The 21,940-nt window shown below is 43.2% G+C and overlaps 1 protein-coding gene across 9 annotated transcripts in view; it reads right to left on the reverse strand.

The window, feature by feature from the left end:
* ZBTB20 (zinc finger and BTB domain containing 20) overlaps positions 1-21,940 on the reverse strand; it is a 519,455-nt gene that overhangs the window by 27,589 nt on the left and 469,926 nt on the right. For all 9 annotated transcript variants that reach the window (XM_055809034.1, XM_055809033.1, XM_055809032.1 and 6 more), the window contains one exon: positions 4,341-5,948. In XM_055809034.1, the coding sequence (XP_055665009.1) occupies positions 4,341-5,928 (1,588 nt within the window). In that variant the 5' untranslated portion in view covers positions 5,929-5,948. The remainder of the gene's footprint in view (positions 1-4,340; positions 5,949-21,940) is intronic.

The raw sequence follows: 21,940 nt of genomic DNA on the forward strand, positions 1-21,940 counted from the left end.
AGCTTGGCATGGGTCTTTGCAATAAACTAATGGCTAAGTCTCACAGGGGTCTTTGGAGAGGTGCTCTGGCTAAGGAAGAGTAATTCTGTTAACAAGCATATTTTGAAACAACATTTTTTGCAACCAGAGGTTTCGAAACACTTTATAAAGGGGGCTGTAGGTATTCCCAATGGGCATGGAGTAAAAAGGAGCTCAGGTATCTTCTTCAAGCTCACATAATAGGCACTGACAAAGACAGGACCAGAGTTAAAAGGTCCTGGCATCTACCCCCAGCTTCAATGGCACAGCCCCTCCTGCCTATGCTCCTGCTTTGCTCCACATGCTCATTTCTAGACAGGTCATAGTCAAGTTACTTTATTTTTTAGTGCCTCCATCTCCCTACCTGTATGCAGCAAAAGCATGGCCAAAGCTAGTGCTTACTAGATTCCTGTCAAATTGCTGTAAATTTCTTAGAAGAGAAATGCTAGAGATCGCCAAAGAAAACCAACACTTTATAAGAGGTTTACATTTGTTGCCCCTTTTTCTGGTCAAATCTCATAGCTGAAGCATGGGTAAGAGTAACTGAAAAGGGAACCTCAGTACATAGAATTGCCTAGGCCAGCCAGTACTATGCAAAGGGCAACCTAACAGATAAACTCCCAGTGTAACAGACATGAAATGTAAATGATTAGACTGCCAATTAAATAAAACACCTTATCAGGTAAGCCAGAGATATAAAATACTTACGTCATCTACCACATTGCCTTGTGTGCCCAGGGGTATTGTAAAACTGATTCTGGCAACTCATATAAATGAACTCAAATTATATCCAGACAAACCAGTGACTGTAAGCATGAACTGAAAAAAAATACTTAGCTGAGCACATGAGATTGGTTTGTCCAGACTACTCTTAATTTCTCCTCCTGCTCGGAGTTCTCATGGAAGACAATGCCATGGCCTCCTGTCTCATGGTATCAGGCAACATTTTCATGCTGTGTTGCTGTATTGATCATGTGGACAATATCCAACACCCTCAATGCCCCACCAAAAAATGCTTTTTTGAGTTGTTTTCTGAATCACCTGTGGTATATTTCAGGTGTGGTCATTTATGATCCCTGACGCTGTCAGGGAGAGAGATGGTACCATAGCACTGTAACAGTGAAAATGATCCTGTGTTTCACTGACTGCAAAATTATTTTCGTTTGGTCATCCTGCAATTTCCCCTCTAGCACAGATCCTTCTTTTTCTCCCCAGACATCCTGCTTCCTCCTTTTTAGTCTGTCTGGCACTGTTTTAAATGCTGGAGAATCAATCTTTAGGGACCATCACACACCTGTGGTAATATATCATTTACTCTTTGTATAGTGAGATTACAATACGCTACTTATATTCAATTTTAAGAGGAGATAATTAATATGGATTGGATGGGAAGGTCCTACTTTTTTTATCTCCCCTGAGTCTCTGTTTCTTTTTATTTCACAGTTTGCACATATGATGGTGACATCTGTGAACGAAATGCACATGCTGCTCCTCCTTGCACCAATGATGAGTTTATCCCTACTTGGTGAAAGACACTTGGTCAAAATACATAAGTCCTTACTTTCCTGCTGGCTTTGCTGAATGTAGTAGTGTGTTGTGTGTAGACAGGCCAATATGCTTGACACGTATTATGTGGATGATGATAGCATGTCAAGTTATAATAAAGTCTTACTGACTTACAAGAGACTGATTATATTTACAATGCTCATTTTTGCCTTAGACAATCTATGTCCCAGAGTTCGTAGTAACTCAGTCTCCTCTGCTCTAGACCTTGTCAAGACTACGCTATAAAACCACCCTCATTTTTGCATGCACATGTTTCTAAGATACACTGGGTTCTGGCTTTCTAATCTTAGCTTCAAAACCTTCCTGGGATTTCTTCTCTCCGAAGAATCTAAAAACTTTTTAGGTTTTCTTTTTTGTATGCAAATGTATGTGCTTCCTACGTGAGATTCTTTATTCCCACGATTCTTCATCTTGAAGTCAGAGAAAACTTTGCTTAGTGAATTAAATGTGCACGTTCCTCCTTCTGGTTCTTCATTTCAAATTTGACTGGTTTTAGACAGCTATGTGGGACAGTTACCGAATATTAATCACAGCGTGGTATGTAGGAGAAGGTAATGATGGTTTATAAGATGCACGGACACTGCATGCATTCTAGCCCTGTATTTCCACAATGTTGCATGTCTGGGAGAACAACATTGTGGGATACATTAAAGCCAGTCTGCAGGGACCGTGGAAAAATATCCATCTCTAGTATGTCTGTGTCCATGTGAAAGAAGAAAGGGAGGTAGGTTTCCATTGCGAAAGCTACATCAACATGTAGTTTTTGGAAGCACAGCTGTTGGGGGGACTTTAGGCTGTTGAATTCTGGTTTATGATTAGATTCCTCCATGGCTTCTCCTGTGAGCCCTCCAAACAAGTCGAATTCAAACATTTGCAGCTCCCAAATCTTTCCCTTTTTCCATGGATCCTTTCCAGAGCCACTTTGCCTGACTTAACAGGGCTGAGGAAAATCTGGAAGTGGGAAAAGCTGTCTCTTCTCAGTTTTCATAATGATCCTGTCCAGCGCTAGACAAGGTAGACATGCTTCTCTGATTTTCAGAAGAGTTTTCTGAAGCCGTGCCCTCTGTTGGCTAAGGTGTAATTATCCTCCCAGACACTCCAGAAGCCAGTTTGTTCCTAAATGAACTTTGAAATAATTTATCTACCCAAATCTCTCCTTGCCACCACAGTTCATTATTTTGGGCATTCTCAGACCCACACAAATAAAAATATTAATTTGTGATTGGAGATGACTATCAATTTCCTTGGTTGACTTTATGTGTAGTAGCTCGAAATATTTTAGGTCAGGTCTCCCACTATTATTCTTTATCTGACTCCAAATATCAAATGCAGTGCACAGTTAGGGTGGGGGAAATAAAGCACCTAATCTCAGTTAATTTACTTGTGAAAAAAGCATTCGTAGCTTTTAGAACAAGGATGTAGGCAGATATATTTGACTGTGCTCTGAAAGGGATGTTCTTTCTGAATAACACAACACTTTCTACATAGTATCATCATCCACAACAGAAGGATGGAGAGCGTAAACAGACACAGAGGATAATCCCGGGATTCAGGATTCTTGGTCCTTGCAATCACACATTTTGTACCAGTCCTGAGAAGTTGACCGTTTTGTATATGTACATCTGCCTTAGACGTCTAGAGGAATTGTTCATTTATCTGATAATTATAGGTAAATAGAAGTAAAAAGTTTACATATGCATACAGAAGTGAAATCTATCGGATACAATGGGGAGGCATGACTTACATTCCTCCCATACCTTGGGCAATTTCTCCAGGTTCTACTCCATGTATCACAAACCCAGCATTTATTTTAAGATCTGACATTAACAAAACCACTGCTTTGTGAGAGAAATATTTACTCTTTCTCTAAACTAGAATTTCTCTCCAATGTCAGAATGAGCCAAGGGCTAAAGCAAGCAAAATTTAGACCTGAACCCAGGATAGCTTCTCCATATAAGATACACCTATCTCCTTGCTTTGAAGTGTTATAACTTGTCAAAGCCAGAAAAGGCAGTTTTGGCTCAGTAGTAAATATGGTTACCTATATTGTCTCAAAAGCAATTGCATTTTTAAACAAAAAGGATGATGTTCTGTTCTGTCTCTGGGTTTTTGTACTCACAGCTAGTGAAACACCTGACTTGCCAAGAGACAGGGAGTTAGAGCAATCAGCTTCAGTGAAGTACAGTAAAACTTCTTGAAAACCTCAGAATTTACTTTCTTACAGCAATATGTGAGATTTAGAAAATATGTGGCAGTGTGTGCAACATCCAGGCCTGGATCTACTGCTGCAAGTCCACCAGGAATGAACTTGCCCTGAACTCATGCCAATCATCATCACTTGAGCTTAAACCCCTGTAGCTGTAAAACTTACAGGGGGAAGCCCCTTCTTAGTTTTTCTTTAATGACTTATTAAAGTTTCCTCATGCTACTTCCACTTAGTGTTGCCTGGACAGCCTGCAGAGGACAATGCATGCTTACCATTTCCTTGGATGGGTGCAGGACACATTGTACTCCAAGAAAAATGAGCTTGTTTCTGCACTATGCACAGTCAGGCCCCTGTAAGAGACCTATATTTTTCTGCAGAGGCTCAACTTCAATGCAGTAAGCTTGGAAAATGTTCAGTGATACCAGCTCCCTCGCTAACTTCTCCCTCCTGTTTGTGCTGGGGGCTGGCAGGTTGGGAAACAGAATCTAAGTCCGTGTTTGCCAAGGACTTTCTCGGGCTTCGTGTATAAGCCAAAGGGACATACTCTTACCTGTGTGTACAAACATGTGCTTGACGTAGTTCTGTTTGGCGGTGAAAGTCTTGTTACACAGAGTGCACTCGTAAGGCTTTTTTTCGCCTTGCCCACCTGCTGTGCTGTGACCCGCAGATGGGGCCAAGGGCTGTGGGGCTGGCAGCTGGGCAGTAAAGGTTGACAGGCCAGGCTGGGACACTGTCACAAACTGTGTCTGTTGGCCAGCTAAAGGCTGGGGCAGGCTGAAGAGAAAAGGCTTAGGGCCACTGCCAGCAGACTGTGTGGTGAAAAGGGCAGGCAGGTAGGTGTTGCCAGCTGTGCCAATGACCTGAGTGTTGCTGGTCAGGGTCAGTGGCATCCTCAGATTGCTGGTGAGGGTTTCTGTCTGGCGTAAGTAGATCTGTGTGGTTGGCAATGGTTGGGCAACAGTTGTGTTGACAGAAGGCTGCAGAGCCCCCTTTTCGGTGCTGTTATTGACTGTGAGCACTTTGCTGTCCATTTCAACGTCATTGCTTCTCTCTGGCGAGGAAGAGTTGGCATCTACATGCTGCTGCTGCGGCTGCGGCTGAGTGCCATCAGCGGGGACGTCATTTTGATCTGCTTGAGAAGGTTCTTGCTGCCCATCCCGGCCCAGACCAGCCATAAACTGCTGCTCCATGGAATCGGGCTCAGTGCCAATGGAGGAACTGACTCCCGAGTCAAAACTCTCCCCTTTAGGCTCACTCTCAGTGCCTTCTGCTTGGTCAGTGTCCTCAGTGCATTCCTCAGACTCATTGCGCTCGAGGATCTGCACCCTCTGTTGGCCATAGTAGTCATAGTCATCCTCCATCTCCTGCTTAATATGGATGTTGCCCATGAGGGTTTGAATTCGGACAGGGCGTGGTTGCTTGCGGCAGTGTGTGGTCTCTGGAGTGGTGGAAAGGTACCGCTCCATCTGTTGTGACCGTTCATGGATCCGGGTAATCCAGCTGGGGTCTTCCATGTGATGGTCCCTGGGGAGCCCCAAGGCTGTTTCATGGTGGCTGACCACAGCTCCACTGTAAAAGGAGCGCTCCCCACTGCCATTTTGCATGGAACAGGCATAGAGGGCCGAATAGATCCTGTCCACACTGTGCTGCGAATGGCTCTGCAGGTAGCCAGACTCTGTGTCAGTGCTCTGCCCCGAGGTGCCTGATTCGGGTGTTCCCCTGGGTGTCTCCTGGCCAGAATCCTGAATCACCGGGTAGACCTCTCCCACATTTTGCGAGACAATCCTTGTGCACTCATCAATCACAGTCTTGATCTGCAGGATGCTGGCAGCTGTGAGGATTTGGAGGGCCTCTGACTGTGAGACCCGCAGCACCCCACTGTACATGAAGTCAATGAGCTTTTGTACAGACTGGACTGACACCACTGAGGGGATCTCGATGTCGCTGTAGCCCAGCAGCAGCTTGTCCTGGAAGAAGGGGCTGCCAGCCGCCAGCACACAACGGTGGGCGCGTAGCATGCTCCCGTGGATGCGGACCGTCACGTCACAGAAGTGGCCACGGTTGCGCTGCTCGTTGAGGGTCTCGAGCACGGAATTGCTGAAGTTGTGAAGGTTGATGCTATGAATGCGCTCTGTCATCCCCTTGCAACTGATGTTACCTGTAGCAAAGCGGGTGACAAAAAAAAGAAAAGATTGAGTCTTGTCCTCTGCAGAGCCACAGTCAAGGGCATTGGTGAAGGTGCCTGACCACTGGGTAAAGAAAAGAGATTATACTGTAAAAATCACATACAAAGGCACAGATAAGAAGACACCATCTCTGTAAGGCTAGAAGTAAAATTTGCTACTCATTTGCAGAAGCTCAAGTTCTGAAAAGCAGACACAGGTGTAGCTGGGCCTAAATTCCAACCACATTCCTGAGCCTTGGACTTCCTATCAGTTTATCTGGCTTAAAGAAGCCTAGAGCCAGCCAATTGTAAACACTGAGCACATGGATTAAAGCTGGATTTTAGGCTGTTCAGATGTGGACCCATGCCAGAAAAAATCAGATTCTTACTTTAATGACCCTTTACACCAAGTTGTTAATGTAAAGAGTCTGTATGAAAACATAATTTCTTTCTAGATTGGTTTTTTAAGTTTGGATACTGTTTTACAGCACAGTTACTTGCATCAAAAAAACTGGCAGTCACTTTGTAAAATCCAAATCTGGTTCAAGATTTAGGCTGTAAATGTTCCTAAAATCCCACGCGCAGTTTTGTCTGGGGTTGTGGTTTAGAACATTTGCTACCCAATAGTGACAAACAGTCCTCTGTAAGAACCCAAAGCAAAAAGTTAACATGAGCTGTCCCCTTCATTTTTAGCATATCCCAAGTTCTGACTGGCACCAGAATGCCATCATATAAAAACAAATGTTCTCCTGCTGTTATTTACTTGACAGAAACTGGAAAATTACAGACATTTACTCTATGGAAGACTTTGCCTTAGTTTGGCTGAATAACCTAAATAGAGAACAGTTTAGAAAAGCACCTAGCCAATTCCAGTACCGAGCCAACATATCCTTCAAAATAAACTTTTACAAGTGACTAGAAAGTAACTTCTTAATCTCTCAATCCACTTTTCCCTATCTCCATCTTGCTTGCTTCACTTTTAATGCTTTTTCATTTCCTTCCCTGTTCTTTACTCATGTTTTGTCTATCTAGATTTTGATGGGCAAAACCTATGGTTTCATCTTGTAACTACAAAAAACCAACTGCCCTTTGAGGGATAAACAAATAAAATATTATTGTTAATATGTTTCTCTTAGCATTTGTAGTGCATGCAACACCTTGGTTCCCAGAAAAGCATGCAGAGAGAAGTAGCACAAAATCACCAGTAGTATTACAGGCATTTTGTCTCGAATATTCCTAGCAAAGCTACAACCCCTCCTGCCACAATTATTTTTTAATGTGTGAGAATCCAAAAGTGAAATCTGGTAGAGAAGCATGAGTAGATTAAACTACCTTATTGTCACGGTGTATTTTAACAGAAATATACAGAGCAAATAAACAGCATTGAAAGCGGTTTCATACACATGCCTTTTAGCCCAACAAAGTCCCTCTGCTCCAGCCTAAAGGGTGCTTTACACCTCATACACAGGCAGGAGAACGCCACTCACTGCAATCTGCAGGAAGATGTAGCATCCTCCCTGCTCTGCCTTTCCCTTCTCATTTCTCCACTCCTGACATCTCAAGCACCCTCTATTCTGGCGGTTCAAAGAGAATCCACATTGGACACAGGTGATATTTTAATTCTCTGAAGTAGTTGAAGATAAAAGGGAAGCACAAAGCTCAGGAACCAGAAATCCTGATGGGCCCAAGCTGTCTGAAGAAGTCTCATGTTTAACAGATGTAAACCAGCCAGTATCAGAAGGGTACTAATTTCCATCAAAGATTAGAGCACTGGGGGGGATGCTCATATTAGCAGAAACAAGGAGGAAACCACTAACAGTATCATGGAGGTTGTGAATTACATCTCTCTTGTTCATAAACTCTGCCGGGAACCTGAGTTTCCTCCTCTGATGAGACTGACCATAGGACTGGAAAAGCATCTTAGAAACTGGAAGACTCTCCTTCAGGGGCACTGCAACTATTATTACACAAAATAATGTACAGAAGAGATGTATTCCTCCTCCTTCCAGATACAGTCATTCTCCAGAGGCTTCCAGGGCAGTTCCAGTTCCCTTCCCAACATGTCAGATCACACAAGGATTCAAAATGCGTTCATATAAAAAGTCAGAATCCTTGATCTGAAAGGAAAAGAACCTGGTAAAAGCTTTGAACTGGTGGGGAAACAGAAGGATAGACAATTAACAATAAATAGATGATACCTCTTTTCAAGACCTCCTGTAGGCCATGGCAAGTGATTGCGCAGCTACCCACTTATCTGCATCTCCCTTTGATGTCGCATGCCGGTCTGAGACCGGAGCGCGGTTCTGTTTGTATTCTCGGGAACAGAATTAAGACTCAAAACGGAGTCAAGAGCCAAGGAACTTTATTTGCCCAACAATAAATCTGCGAATGCAAAGGGAGAGAGAGCGAGAGACAGAGAGACAATATAATCTATCTGCCAAGTTTCCCAGAGATACTTTTTATCTCTCAAATGAAGGGGGGAATCTTCCATGGTGTGTCTCTCTAGTAGAAGTCTGCATCGTTCACAAGCTGAAATACAGGTTTTGCAAGATTCCCGAGTGAAAGGCCAACCTCTGCCATGTGCCTCTTTGTATAAACCATTAGACCCTGTATGACCACACTTAATGTGTTGTCATTCCAAAAGTCTTCCCAAATTTCCCCAGTTTTATTTTCCTGCTGCAAAGGGGCAATTCTGGCCAGCTCATCTGCCCTATTATTCCATTCACCTGCCAGAGTGCCCTTTCCTGGTGAGACGGCACCCATGCTACCGCAACATCCCCACGTTTGGCAATATCCAAGATTTTTTGCCACTTCTCCTTTTGCCACACTGGCACTCGGTTTACTTCCCAGTTATTCTGTTCCCAAAAAGGGAGCTATTCTGTGCATCCTTTGAACAATGCAAACGAGTCAGTGTAAATGTACACTGGAGTCTTAGCCCCTTCCTCGCTATTAAACACACTCCACACTGCCACTAACTCTCCCACTTGAGCACTGCCCTCACCTTCGGTAATGATTCCCCTGTTAGCATCTACATTAATAGCTACAGCTCGGTATCTCCATTGTTTACCCTCTCTCTTAGCAGAGGCATCAGTAAACTACACATTCTACAACTCCTCCGAAAAAGCAGGAGTGATTTTTACCAATTTTTGCCACAGACAGGGGAGGGGTAACCTTCTCCTGGGGATTTGCTACTTCTTCTTGGATATTTAACTGTTATGGGGTGCCTTCAGTGACAGTAAAAACACTACAATAACGTTCAATCTTAGCATACCATTTTCTCACAGTATCTCTTTGGGCTACCCCTGTCCGGGGGGGGGGGGGGGGGGGGGGGCAGTTCCTGCTAACACAGGTTTAATTCCCTTAAAAGGTCCCTTAAAATTAGAGGCTGTTGGCATATGGTTCGCTCTGCTTCTCTGAGAGCAACACTCACTATAAACAATCCTTTTTCCCAATTGGAGTATCATCTCTCAGCATCCTTCAAGCTCCTGGAATAAAATCCCATCAGGCAGGTAGGACCTTCTGGTCCTTTTTGCCAAAGATGAATGGACAATCCTGAGTGTGCAAACCCCCACTCAATCTGGACAGGGTCAGTGGGGTGAATAGGGCCCAAAGCCTGGTGGGTGTTTGCTTCAAACACCGAAAGCTGTAACACTTCATCGTGGGCTGGAGCCCATTCCCAAGCTGCTCCTTTTCTCAGCAGGTCATATAAAGGCCGTGCAAAGTCTGGGATGTGTTTTCTCCAGAAGACCAATAAGCCTAAGGCATGTTGCAGCTCCTTTTTATTTTCTGGAATTTTTACCTGCTGTAGTGTTGAGAGGGTGTCCTGAGGAATACAGGCTGAACCTCCTCTCCACCTATCCCTAAAAATTTCACTTCATTTGGAGCAGTTTGTATTTTTTCCTCTGGTATCTGGAGTCCCGGAGACTCTAAGTGCTGTATAATCTTTCCTTGTGTTACCTGTACTGGAATAATTTGATCCCCTCCTATCAAAACATCATTGATGTATCGATAAACTCTAAGTCCCGGTTCTGGGAGAATTTGGGCTAATTCTTGTGCCAAAGCATGATGTGCTAAGGTGGGAGAATGTTTATATCCCTGAGGGAGACAAGTAAAGGTATACTGTTGTCCCTCCTATGTGAAAGCAAAACGATCATGGTCCTCTTCTTGCAGGGGAACCATGGCAAACATCTTCCACATCAATTGTGGCCATCACTGGATGAGCCTGTTCCTGAACGAGTGAGATGAGCTCAGCTCTATTAGGCACCGCTGCTGTCAAGGGACCACTGTTTGCATTAAGTGGACAATAATCTACAGTCAGTCTTCACTTCCCATTTGATTTACAAACTGGCCACACTGGGGAATTGTATGGGGAGTGGGTGAATGTTAAAATGCCCTGTTGTTTAAGATCCTCAATCACAGGAGCTATCCTCTCCCGAGCCCCTTTCTCCCGAGCAAGAGATAGGGTTTCACATTAGTCATCCTGGAAGAGGGGAGGGTAGGTGCTGCTTGCAACAGGCGCACTTCTGCCCAGGCTGTTTCATCTGAGGAATGCCAAAGCACCATGAATTCCCCTGGGTATCATACCACTGTCTGCCCTTCAATATATCTATGCCCCAAAGATTTGTCGGAAAAGGGCCTATTGCAACCTTGGTGTTAACTGGGTCTTCCTCCCCAGGCATCCATAATGTTACCAAGGCCATAGGTACTGACTGAGTTCTCCCTAAAGCATTTAAGACAATTAGGTTTTCAGACAAAGCCAAAATTCCACATTGCTCCGCCTCACTCTGCATCAGTGCAGTGATTTGTGCTCCTGTGTCAATTAAAAAGGTTACTGTTTTTTTCTGTGTTCCTACAGCTACTGTAGTCATTAAATCTCCTCTCAAATTTCAGGTGAGTTGCCTAATAAACACCCACCCTCCGGTTTCTCCCCCACCTTCGGGGGATGGAGGATCTAGTTTCCCATCGCCCTCTTTACTTCATCAGCTTTTCCCCCGATACCTATTGATGGCGGGGCACTAGGGGTTGGCTCAAAACTAACTTTGTGCCCTGACCATAGCGGAAATTCTCCAATTTCTGGGTCCGAAGCCCATCCATTAGATCCCGGGGAATACTTCTCTGGAGCTCCAGATGCCACCACTCCTGTCGGCTTAGGGGTCTCCCTCCCCCAGGATCAGTAAATTGGACCGATTTAGAATTCTAACTTCTCTGAGCCTGTGCTAACTGTCCCTCAGCTTTTCCCGCAGTTCATATGGCTCTTGCTTCAGGTCTTTGCCAGGATCCACCAACGGGACCATATTTTCTCCCAAAGTTAATTAGCTCTTGGACAACTTCCCCCCATGTAACTCTGTCTGATATGGGAGTATTTTGTATCTTCCCCTGTAGCTGGATCCCAATGGGTTTTAAAGAATCAGGAAGTCCTCGAATTAGAGGAGTCATCCCTTCTGGGTCCACAGGCGTCATCATGGGAGAGCCCTGGCGAGATTCAAGCCTCCTGTCATACATCGTGTGCAGACAAGCTGCCCTTTGTACACTTTCTACCAGCTGACCCACCGTACCTGTTATGGCTAGGGGGTCTCCCCTTCCAAAGGGTTCAGTCCCCCGGCCCAGTACGCTGCCCTCTGTGTTAATGACCATAGGGCCTGATGGCTGCCAGTAGTTAAAAACACACCTGGGCCCCAGTATCCTTCTGCTTCCTTCTCTGACAACGCAATCCCATCTCCTCCTGACAAGGACACTTTCCAAACATACTCCGTTTTGGATTCCTTTGGAGTCCTTGCAAAATCCTTCCTTAATTTTGCTAACTCAGTCGTGTCTTTAGTAACAATTCGGGGACAAGTGTCGTCTGTCTCATATAAATACTCAGTCTTAACTAGGGGATGCATGTGAGGAGGGTTTTCTGCTGCCTCTTTTGGCTCTGTAAATCCCCCTGGGGATATATTTGTCTAATCCCTTTCTCTGTTAACTTCGACTCCACCTCCCCAAATGAGTCTCTTTCTTTCCACAGTTCTTCCCTTAATGTTTCTTTTAACAAAGCATTCTGGTTTCTCTTCTGCTTTAATAGCTGTTTGGTCTCTTCTAACTGCTCTCACAGTGTTTCAAGGAATCTACCACGACATCATCTTGACACAATCTCTGCCTCTTATCTTACATGGCTGCTGCCAAACTTGCTCCTAAAACTGCACAAATTATGGATTTCCCCTTCCCAGGTTTAACTTTAGCCTCCTTCTGCAATATCATGATCCTATCCACTATACTCTGCAGTTGGAACCAGTGATTTTTTGCCCATTCTCGCCCTTGGGGTGAGATGATAGGTTCCCAGTAAGTTATCCAGTTTATATAAATAGGTTCCCAGTAAGTTATCCAGTTTATATAAATCTCCACCCCACACTTCAGTGGGGGAAACATCACAAACATCTGTAGAAGTGCGGGCACACATTTCACCAAAGAGGGGTTATTTCATCTTGAGAGGGTGTCACTGTAAATTCTCTACTACTACACACCCCACCCCACCCCCCATCACTCTCAGGAGGTCACACTTTTAAACTTTTTTAGAGACTCGTCTCTTGTTAATTCTATCACTTTGTCCTTCTCCGGCTGTTTTCCTCATACAGACTCTGCACTCACTTCGTACATCTCAGGCACACACACACCCCCCCAGACCCACGAGTCTCTCATAAAGAACCTGGCACTTTCTGTGTCACCGAGAATCCTGTCCGTGATATCAATTAAAATGTCACATGCCACTCTGAGACCGGAGCGTGGTTGTTTGTATTCTCGGGAACAGAATTAAGACTCAAAACAGAGTCAAGAGCCAAGGAACTTTATTTGCCCAACAATAAATCTGCGAATGCAAAGGGAGAGAGAGCAAGAGATAAAAAGGAAGGAAAGAAAGAAAGGAAAGAATTCACAGCAATAGCTACCACCCCAGAGCTGTGGCATCCTGACAGTCCGATTCGTTTCCAAGTCTGGCAGGGGAACGCTCCGTCCGATGTTAGTTGGTTCAATTTTTTATAGAGCTGTTACAAGCTGTTCTCTTAACCACACCTCCCACCCGGCAATGGTGTATGTGCCCAACATTCCCCAGGGGCCTCCAGGCACCTTGATCCCCCCGACCCCAGGTCTGGGCACACGCACAGGGGTTTGGTTAAGTTTTGCAGGATCAGCCTCCCTGTTGCTCTATGGCGTCAGTCGGTTTCCTCCTTTAACAATGTATAGATAAATCTCTGCAGTGGCAGTGTGTTATCTTCCTGCCTTAAATCTCTTCTGTGGCAGTGGTATTATCGTCCTGCCTTAACAATGTATAGATCATTCACTGTGGTGATGGCATGAGTTTCCTGCCATAGCAATGTTGAGACAACACATCTGCTGTGGCGATGGTGGGTCTCACCGGCACAGTCTCTTACACTTTGAGTAGCTGACTATCAGTATGCTAGAAATCTTTCCTCGGTTTGACCCTAGGGCTCCCTTTTCACACAAACATGTCTTTAAGATGTGCTTCTGGAAAAGGGAATGACTTTAGTTTATGCTCTGCTTTGTCAAATGAGGCATTTGATAATAAGAAATATGCAGCAGCCTAACTCAGTAAACCAAAATCCTGCCTTGCACATGCACAAGGTGGAATATTCCACACGTAACAGAGACGCTATGGACAGGTCCCTTGACTTGGGCAGGTGCAAAGAAATGTGTTTCGTTCCTATGTACCTTAGCAGCTAAAATGGATGTTGTGAGTGGAACTCTGAAAAATGCATCCTCAGGACAACTCCCTTCCAGAAAGGTGTGATATGTACCATGAGACTGGGTGACTTTTTGGGAAAATGAATTCTGCCACTTACCCATAAATCACATACAGAAAGGAGGAAGGGCAAGGTTCATGGAAGTTTCAGTAGCCTTTCTCAGGTCTTGCCTGCGGGAAGCAAGAGCTGTGTATCCACAACATACCTGGCATTAGCTAACTTGATGAAAACAGCCAGGTGGGGTTAATCAAGGATAAAGAAAAGAGGTTTGTATGCATTTATGCGAGTAATATGAATAGCTCTCCTACAGGAACTGATGGAGGATGCACCTTGTGGTGTAGGAACTGGTCTGAAAGTCAATTGAGCCCCTTCATATAAGGCACGGAGTATGTTTTGGTTGATGTTGGTATCCCTTAAAAAAATCCTCTCCTCATTTCTTTACTACTTCAAATGAAATTGTAACATCTACCACTTACTCAACTGAGAAATGACTGAAACTTCTCCTGAAGGATAAAACAAGTGGGGTGGATGGAACAGACACATAACAAAAGGTAAAAAAGCTAATACAGATTTTGAGGATGTTTCTTCTAGGCCACCCTCCTTGATGTTCAACACTGAAAACCATACCTATCCAAAGTACAGGCAACCAAATAATTTGCAATAGTGTCTACACAACCCACAGCAGTATAAAAAAGCAGCTTCAACGAATTCCAGAGATTGGTCTGCAGCAAAACCCACTGTCCCATGCAGCAACTCTCCCTCTCTGCAGGAAACTGCCCAGATCCAAGTTTTGTGGTTGCTTCTTACTGTATGTTGTTCTAAGCTGGAAGTCCAAAGGCGATGTTCCCCATAAAAGGTGGACTTGCCAATGCAGGTTTGATTCTAAAGTAAATGCCACATTCTGACAAAGACTACTAGACCTTGGACAAGCCAGAAAGTGTGTCAGTTCTTCACAAGACCCAGTTACACACGCGCACACTCACCTACTCGTCACTGCACAGAATGCCTGGCTCAGGAAAAAGACTGCTGTCTCGGGCTCTTCTCAGGCCTGCCACTCTTTTAAACTCGAGACAGTGGGAACCTTTCTGTGAAATTCAAGTGGTCTTTGTTAAGTGCCTCCCCCCAACCCTTTTTTTTTTTTTTTTTTGTCCAGTAAACATGATGTAGAGATCCCAATGGACTTATTCTGAGAAACTCCAGTAAAATGGTTTTGTCCCCTTTCTGTGAAGCAAGTTCTGATTGGAGGGGTATTCACAAACCATATAGGAAAGAATGGGTGTGAAAATGCAAAGGCCATTCTTACCCAGATGGGCAATGAATAGGCGTTTGCCAGTTCAAAAAAAAAAAAGGGGGGGGGGGGCAGGGGGAGTGGAAGAAAAAAAGCAGGAAAAAAAGAAAAGAAAAAAAAAAGCCCAGACAATTGCACAGATTATGCACATTTGCAATCCTCCTGGGATGCAATTTGAAGCTGGCATGGCATAAAGGTGAAACATATTACTGTGCAACTTTGAAAAAAGCTCGGTTTGCCCATATGCAAATGTACCGATTAAACTGTCGCGCTATTCACAGAAACATGCATGGAATTCATCCTCAACTAGTAAGAAGGAGCACAACGTGGATGGGAAAGGAAAAAACTTTTGTTGTGTAATACATGACTGAGTGCTTAGATTAGTGTTTCCTTGAATCTCATCCACCTCTCCCGCTGACTTTTATGCTATGGGCATTCACAAGAAAGTAGATTTTACCATGACAATAACAATGACAACCTCTCCAAGTACAGTACCAAAGGGGAAGGCAATGGCAGAAGGAAACAGCGGGCAGTGTGGACTGCTGGAAGATGCTACAGAAAATGTGGAAGTGCAGCAGTAGGTACATCAAGCAGTTTTCTGTTTGTGAAAGCTACCATACATAAACCTACCTAAAGCTAGAAACGTATGGCCCGCAAAGGTGACTTTTTTGTTTGCCAAAACCACAAAAAATGATCCCAGCAAATACATGATGTAGTAGAGCTACAAAGATGTATGGAATACTGAAGACTGCAGGCCACATACAAATGTCTATGTTGTCCATTTTAAAATCTGTTTAGGAAGGGGTTTTTTTGTACAGCCACTAGATGTCCCTTTCTGCAAAGCCAATGCTTACAGCGTTAACGCTCATAACTGAAAGATATCACAAAATTTTATTTTCTCTAGTGTCCTTTAAAATGACAGTATCTCAAAGCTCATGGTACACTAATGACTACCATTTCTAGAAACACAGTGTTGATGAAACCACCACAGCTACTGTAACTCAGTAGTAGCTCAGTGCATAGCCTTCACCTGAAGCAAAACCGCCTAGGACGCTGGAATCCAAGCTCTTTTTGGAAACTTACTGTGTGGTCTTTCAGAGGAATAACTAGCAGAATGAACCCCAAAGGCTCTATCTCGCTTTTATGCTTATGGGGCAAAGAGAATAATTGCCTTGTACCCCTGAGATTTAGTAGGCTTGCTGAGACAGATACAGACTGAGTTTTTGCCTCAAATTTCTGCAGCAGTATTTAGAAAATTGTTTGGCAATCCATCTCACTGATACTTAGACAAGATTACCTAGAACTAGCTTGATATTGTTGCCTAGCTTGCCTTCCTGACAAGCTTCTCAGGCCTTGCATTGAGAAGAATACACACTTTAAGAGACAGTAGAAAAGTTGGAGGCATTCTATCTTGTATAAATATGGTATCTTTATATTCTTATCATGAAAATGACAAATGCCTCCCCAGGTGGGAGAACACCCTGGGCTAAGACAAAGATGTGGAAGTTGGGATTGGTAGGCTTTCTTCCTGCTCCTGGAGCTGTGCATCTGTAATCCCCTGGAGCTGTGCATCTGTGATCCAGCCACTAGTTTCTGGGAGTGCCACAAACCTAAGAAACCTGTTGCTGCCGGAGACAAGCATCATCATCTACTACTTACACTCTTCCTCTACTACATGTAGTTTTGGAAATCTCTAATCCTTAGTCTTCACACCAAGTGTTGGATGACCACAGCCTCCTGGCTGTATCAAAAAGATGCATTAGGTTCTTCAGACAGCCACCTAGTCTACTCCTTTTCCTCATGGTGGGAACAGTTCACCTACACTATCTCTTCAGAAATGTGTCTAACATTTTTGAAAAAAAAAAAAAAAAATCCCAATGTGGGGGATTTCCACTCCCTCCCCAGACACACTGTCTACTATATAACAAGAAAGTTTTCCTACTATTTAACTTTGAAACCAATTACTCATCCTTTCCTACAGCAGACACAGAGAACTATTGACCACTTTCCTCTTTATAGCACTCTCTCATATACTGGAAGGCGCCTCACTTTTCTTCTTTAGACCTTCTCATCTAGAAAATACAAACTCAGGTCTCCCAATCAACCTCATTGGTTATATGCACTCTCCTCATTCTTATCTTCTTCTGTCTTCTATCCAGTTTGCCCTTCTTTCACTTAAAATGCAGTGCCCTAAAGCAGATAAAGTACTCTGAGTAAAGGTGAATGAAACAGTTGCCTTAGACACTTTATATATGATATTCTTTAAAGACCTTACAGAATAAATAAAACCAACCAACCAAAGCCCTGTTATCAAAACAAAACTCTACAGATTAGCCTTAAGAAAGGCATGTCTCAGTAAAGAACCCTTAATTTGGAGTGGAAACCTCAGCTCTTGCATAAACACGACAGTTCAGTGGCAATACAGCATTTCCATCACAATATATGACAGCTACTATAGCCCCACAATTTCCATAGGAAGTTTTCTCATTTCCATAGATTAGTGTCTCCTGTTCCAAACTTAGCACCATAACCATGGGTGCTTTTTTCAGCTCCGGTGACCTGACTTATCCCCAGTAATGAAGTTTTATTTTCTGTTGTTCTCAAGTTAGTTACTCTAAAATAAAACTGGATTAACAGAGCAAAAATTCCTACCTCTCTAGGGTTTCCATACACAAAATTAGTCCTGCATCAGGTTCCAACTCTCTGGGACCAAATTTAGAAGAGCAACATTTTTTCCACTCAAGGAAGTGACTTGAATTCAAACTCTGACAATTCAAACTTGGTAGTAGCTGACTTCTCGGTATATCTCAATGATACTAGAGAGGCTGCTTTAGCCAATCCTGCTCAGATGATTCTCCTGAATATTTGGCCTTATTCTGAACAGGGGCCTGCAAGAGGAGAAGCTTGTATGGAGTTTCAGGAACACAGAAGAACATTTGTATCCTCAGCAGGAGATCTGACCAGGAGCAGCCCTTGCTTTCTGTTGCTTTAAAGGTTTGCTGGAGTTTTCACCCAATCATCTGCTTGAACATCTTGAAAATCAGTATCTCCTTCTATAATATCTATCCAAAACAAACACCAGATGACACTACATGAATTGCCCTAACCCTACCAGATTGTTGTTAGAATCAAAATATGTAGCAGTCTACATTTAACAGGAAGTACTGTATTTTTACCAGCACAACATCTATTAATGTGTCAGTAAAATACTCTATGGAAGAAAGAATCACTGCTTTCTGAAAGCTGTCAAACTTCTCTAAATTTCATAGTCTAATAACTACATTTATTTGAAAGACAGGAATGCATGCACAGACAAACACAACCTTATTCTCCAAGGAGCAAACATATCGAGTAGATGGCTAATAAGAAAGAGTTTGCTTAAACTTTGTGCAGGAGACAGGCTTTTTCTGCAGAGTAGAGAATGTTCAGCAAATTTCCTATGGACAATTTATTCAGTTAATTGCCCTGTCCTTTTTGGCATGTACCTAATGAGGAGATATTCATTTTACATAAAACTGACGACCAAACCATAGGTGTTTTATACGTAAAACTGCTTCTATATCCAGTGGGCATAAATCCCCAATGTCAAGCCTAAAAGCCTCTATTTCAGCCTTCACGCTTGGGGAGCAGACAGGGAATCACCTTCCTATGCTTCCCCTGAAAGGCTGCGGCAGGAGCCCATCAGCACTAATCCTATTTGCTCTACAATCTGCAGGGGCAATGTCTGTGCCTCAGTTTGCTTCACATGCAGAACAAGGACAGCATCACACATTCAATTCTGCAGAAGGGCTGCCCACCTTAATCTTGACAAATTGTTTTGCATTCCTTGCATAAAGAATGCTACAGAAAGATGAAGAATTAACTCCGTAGGTCTTTTCAAATGTTGTTCTCCAGGCTCACAAAAACAAAGCTTGCCTCTTACACTAACTCTAGTGCCTTAATTCCTTATTACCTCTTTATGGTAAGCATCCTACTTACAAGTGTAAAACAACAGGTAAAACTAGCTCCAACTAGTTCTGGTGACCAAGGGCTTTGAAGTGTTACAGCACATTCAGCTATTTTAAAGTTAAAGAAATGCTCCATTTTTACCCAGGGTATTTACTTTTCCCACTTTCACTCCAGTTTCTATTCTTGCTGTTTTAGGAACTCCAAAGATACTTCAGAGTAAATAGGGTATGCTCTAAAGCCATTTCTATTCCCAAGCACATATTTGGGGTCCAGTCCAATATACCTCCAATGTAAACACTGGCACACAGATACACACACTCTGTTTCTCTCAGTTCCTCTCCCAGCCCTTGTCTGCAGACCCTCTGCTGCTACCGCCATGCCATCAGGCATCCCTAGCACACACGGATTACACTGATGGAGGATGCTGCTCCTGTAGGGATCTACAATACCTCCAAGCAACACATACTACATTAACAGAAGAACCACCAAAGCTGTCATCACAGCTGCATCAATGAGGATTTCAACAGCCTGGCCATATCATTAACAAGCACGTGAATTCCTGTGCCCCGCCCAGCTATAACCTATTTACATTACCAAAAGATAGGATGACCAAATAGCATTTTAATGCACTTTTTTTTTTTTTTTTTTTTAAAAAAAAACAACATAAAGGGAGAAAACCGTACAATTGCCCTCTTGTAACTGGAAACAGAAAAAACAATGTAGCCACATGATGGCACCATTTCCTAGGAGAAGAAAGGAGGCTGTGCTCCCTTCTTCAGTAGGGAACATTTTCATGTTCTACATGAAAACTGTACCAACGACGCTGGGTTCTTCCCAGAGAGCTCACGCCTTAACCTGCCCAGCCCCAGCAGCTGGCCCAACTGTTTTAACTGGATATAAGTTTAAGGCAGTTCTGTTCTTTAAAAAAATCTAGGTGCATCTTTTGCTAGTTTTCCTGCATAGTGCCAGGTGCCATTACTCAGAGAGCATGCTGCACTAGGGGACCTGCAGAAGAGAGCCATTGAACAGGGAGGAGATGAGATTACGGTGTGAACACTCCCCACTGAAAAAAAGATAAGGGGGACACTTGTTGGAAGAAAAAGAATAAACTTCTTGGAAAATGTAGGCAAACAAGGTGATTTATTTTGCTGTTCTATGGTCCTGATTGAAAGCTTTCTGTAGTCATTAAGAATACCTTCACCTGCTTTAAGAGTTTTTCATTAAATACTAACAGTGTATTCCAGACTGAATATCTGTAAGGAAAGTGAACAAGGATTGCTTTCCCTCATCTCACTGTGGTGGACTGTATAAACACATCTTCTCTCAGAAGCATTGTTCAGGGAGGAGAAGGGGCTGGGGTTGTAAGCGGGAGATGAGTCTGGAGGAGGAACGAATTAGAAGGATAATAGGTGCAAATATATTAAAACATGTCTCCAAAAGAGACAATTACTATTCCATGAACTCTTTCCCATTTGCCCTGCATTGTTAGGTTTTTTCCCCCAGGCAGAAAGACAAGGAGGAAAAGCTTATCAGTTTGAGTGTGGTTAAATACAGTAAGCCTGAAAGCCTGTGGGCTTTGGTTAAAAGGAAAATATAGATTAAAACCTCTTAAGATAATTACCTGTTTAGAAGGTTTCTATTCAAGCCAGACTTCTTTACAGGGAGTGTTTGTAGCAGTCTGTTAGGAAAAGGGTGCAGTCAGATGGTTGACTTTAGCGGGACAGTCGCCTGTGGAAGAGCACTGCTTATACTGCCCATGTTTCCAGAGAAAGACCTTTTTTTGTTCTGGTCATAGAATTACTGGTTGATAGGAGAAACGAGGAAGGGACAAGAAATATGTAAATGCCAGTCCTCAAGGCTGGGAAAAAGATTCTTTTCTCTCCCAGTGGCTCTGTCTCAGCCCTGAGTAGAGGAAAGCTAACACATGAAAATGCTAGATTTTATTTGCTTATTTTTTCCATTTATCTTTATCATCAATTAGTGAAAGGGTAATTGTTAACTAGTACAACTGGGTGCTTTGGTGAATATTTCAACTTAGATATTCATACTGTTTTGGACTGTAGTTTCTTTATTTTGAGTTTATGGGATGAGTGTTCAGGCCTGCTTATAATTCAGATTTGAATATCAGTGGGAAACAGCACATGCTCATGTCTATGACGCTGAAGGCCACAGGGAAAATTTCTGTCCTCACTGAGACCTCTGTAATCCCTGGGAGCAGACTTATTTCCAAAATCACCTACTTAGTTTTGATAGGAAGAGCATGGCAGAATGCTTCGAACTAATAAATGAAGGCAATAAACAAGAAAACAGCATTCATGGATGGCTTGATGTCATCAGTTGGATCTGTAGCATTAAATGGATATTGCCAGTTCCAATGTTTGGTTTGTGTGTCCCCTGCCCAGGGAAAAGGCCCTGGCATTACATGTATACACAAGCATACAAACACCAACAGGTGATACTAATACAGTGCATGAGAGTTATTACTTAGGTCTGCCTTCAGGCACATTCTACCTTCCACTCAGCCAAAAACATTAGAGATAGCATCTAGGAGTTTTACTTTTGAATACAGGGAATATGTCCTGTTTTGAAACACAGCATAGGATCAAAGCACAAAGTATTTTTGTTGCCCCCACAGGCATGAAGCTGTGGGGAGAAGTCCCTTGCTCTGTTTTTATTTCCTCTATCATAGCCCTTTTCACACAAAAATTGCTACTCTGTGGTTTTTTTCTCTATCTGTGTAACATCAATAAATTACACGTTATCACTCCTATCATCTAGTTATAAAGAGCCTTTCAAGATTTCTAATAGATGCACAATATTGCTACACTTACATTTTCACTGGGTAAGAACTCAAAAATAGCTGTTTTGAGATTACTCTTAATTTATACTACTTCTCTCTTGTGAGCTTTCAAGAAGCAGCATTTCACCACATGTCACAGATTGATACAGAGTATATATTGCGCATCCCAGCCGGGCAGAGATCCTTTCAGTGTTTACTGCAACAAAGCTGGGATGAG

This window comes from Falco peregrinus, chromosome 6 (assembly GCF_023634155.1).
Source record: "Falco peregrinus isolate bFalPer1 chromosome 6, bFalPer1.pri, whole genome shotgun sequence".
Lineage (NCBI taxonomy): Eukaryota > Metazoa > Chordata > Aves > Falconiformes > Falconidae > Falco > Falco peregrinus.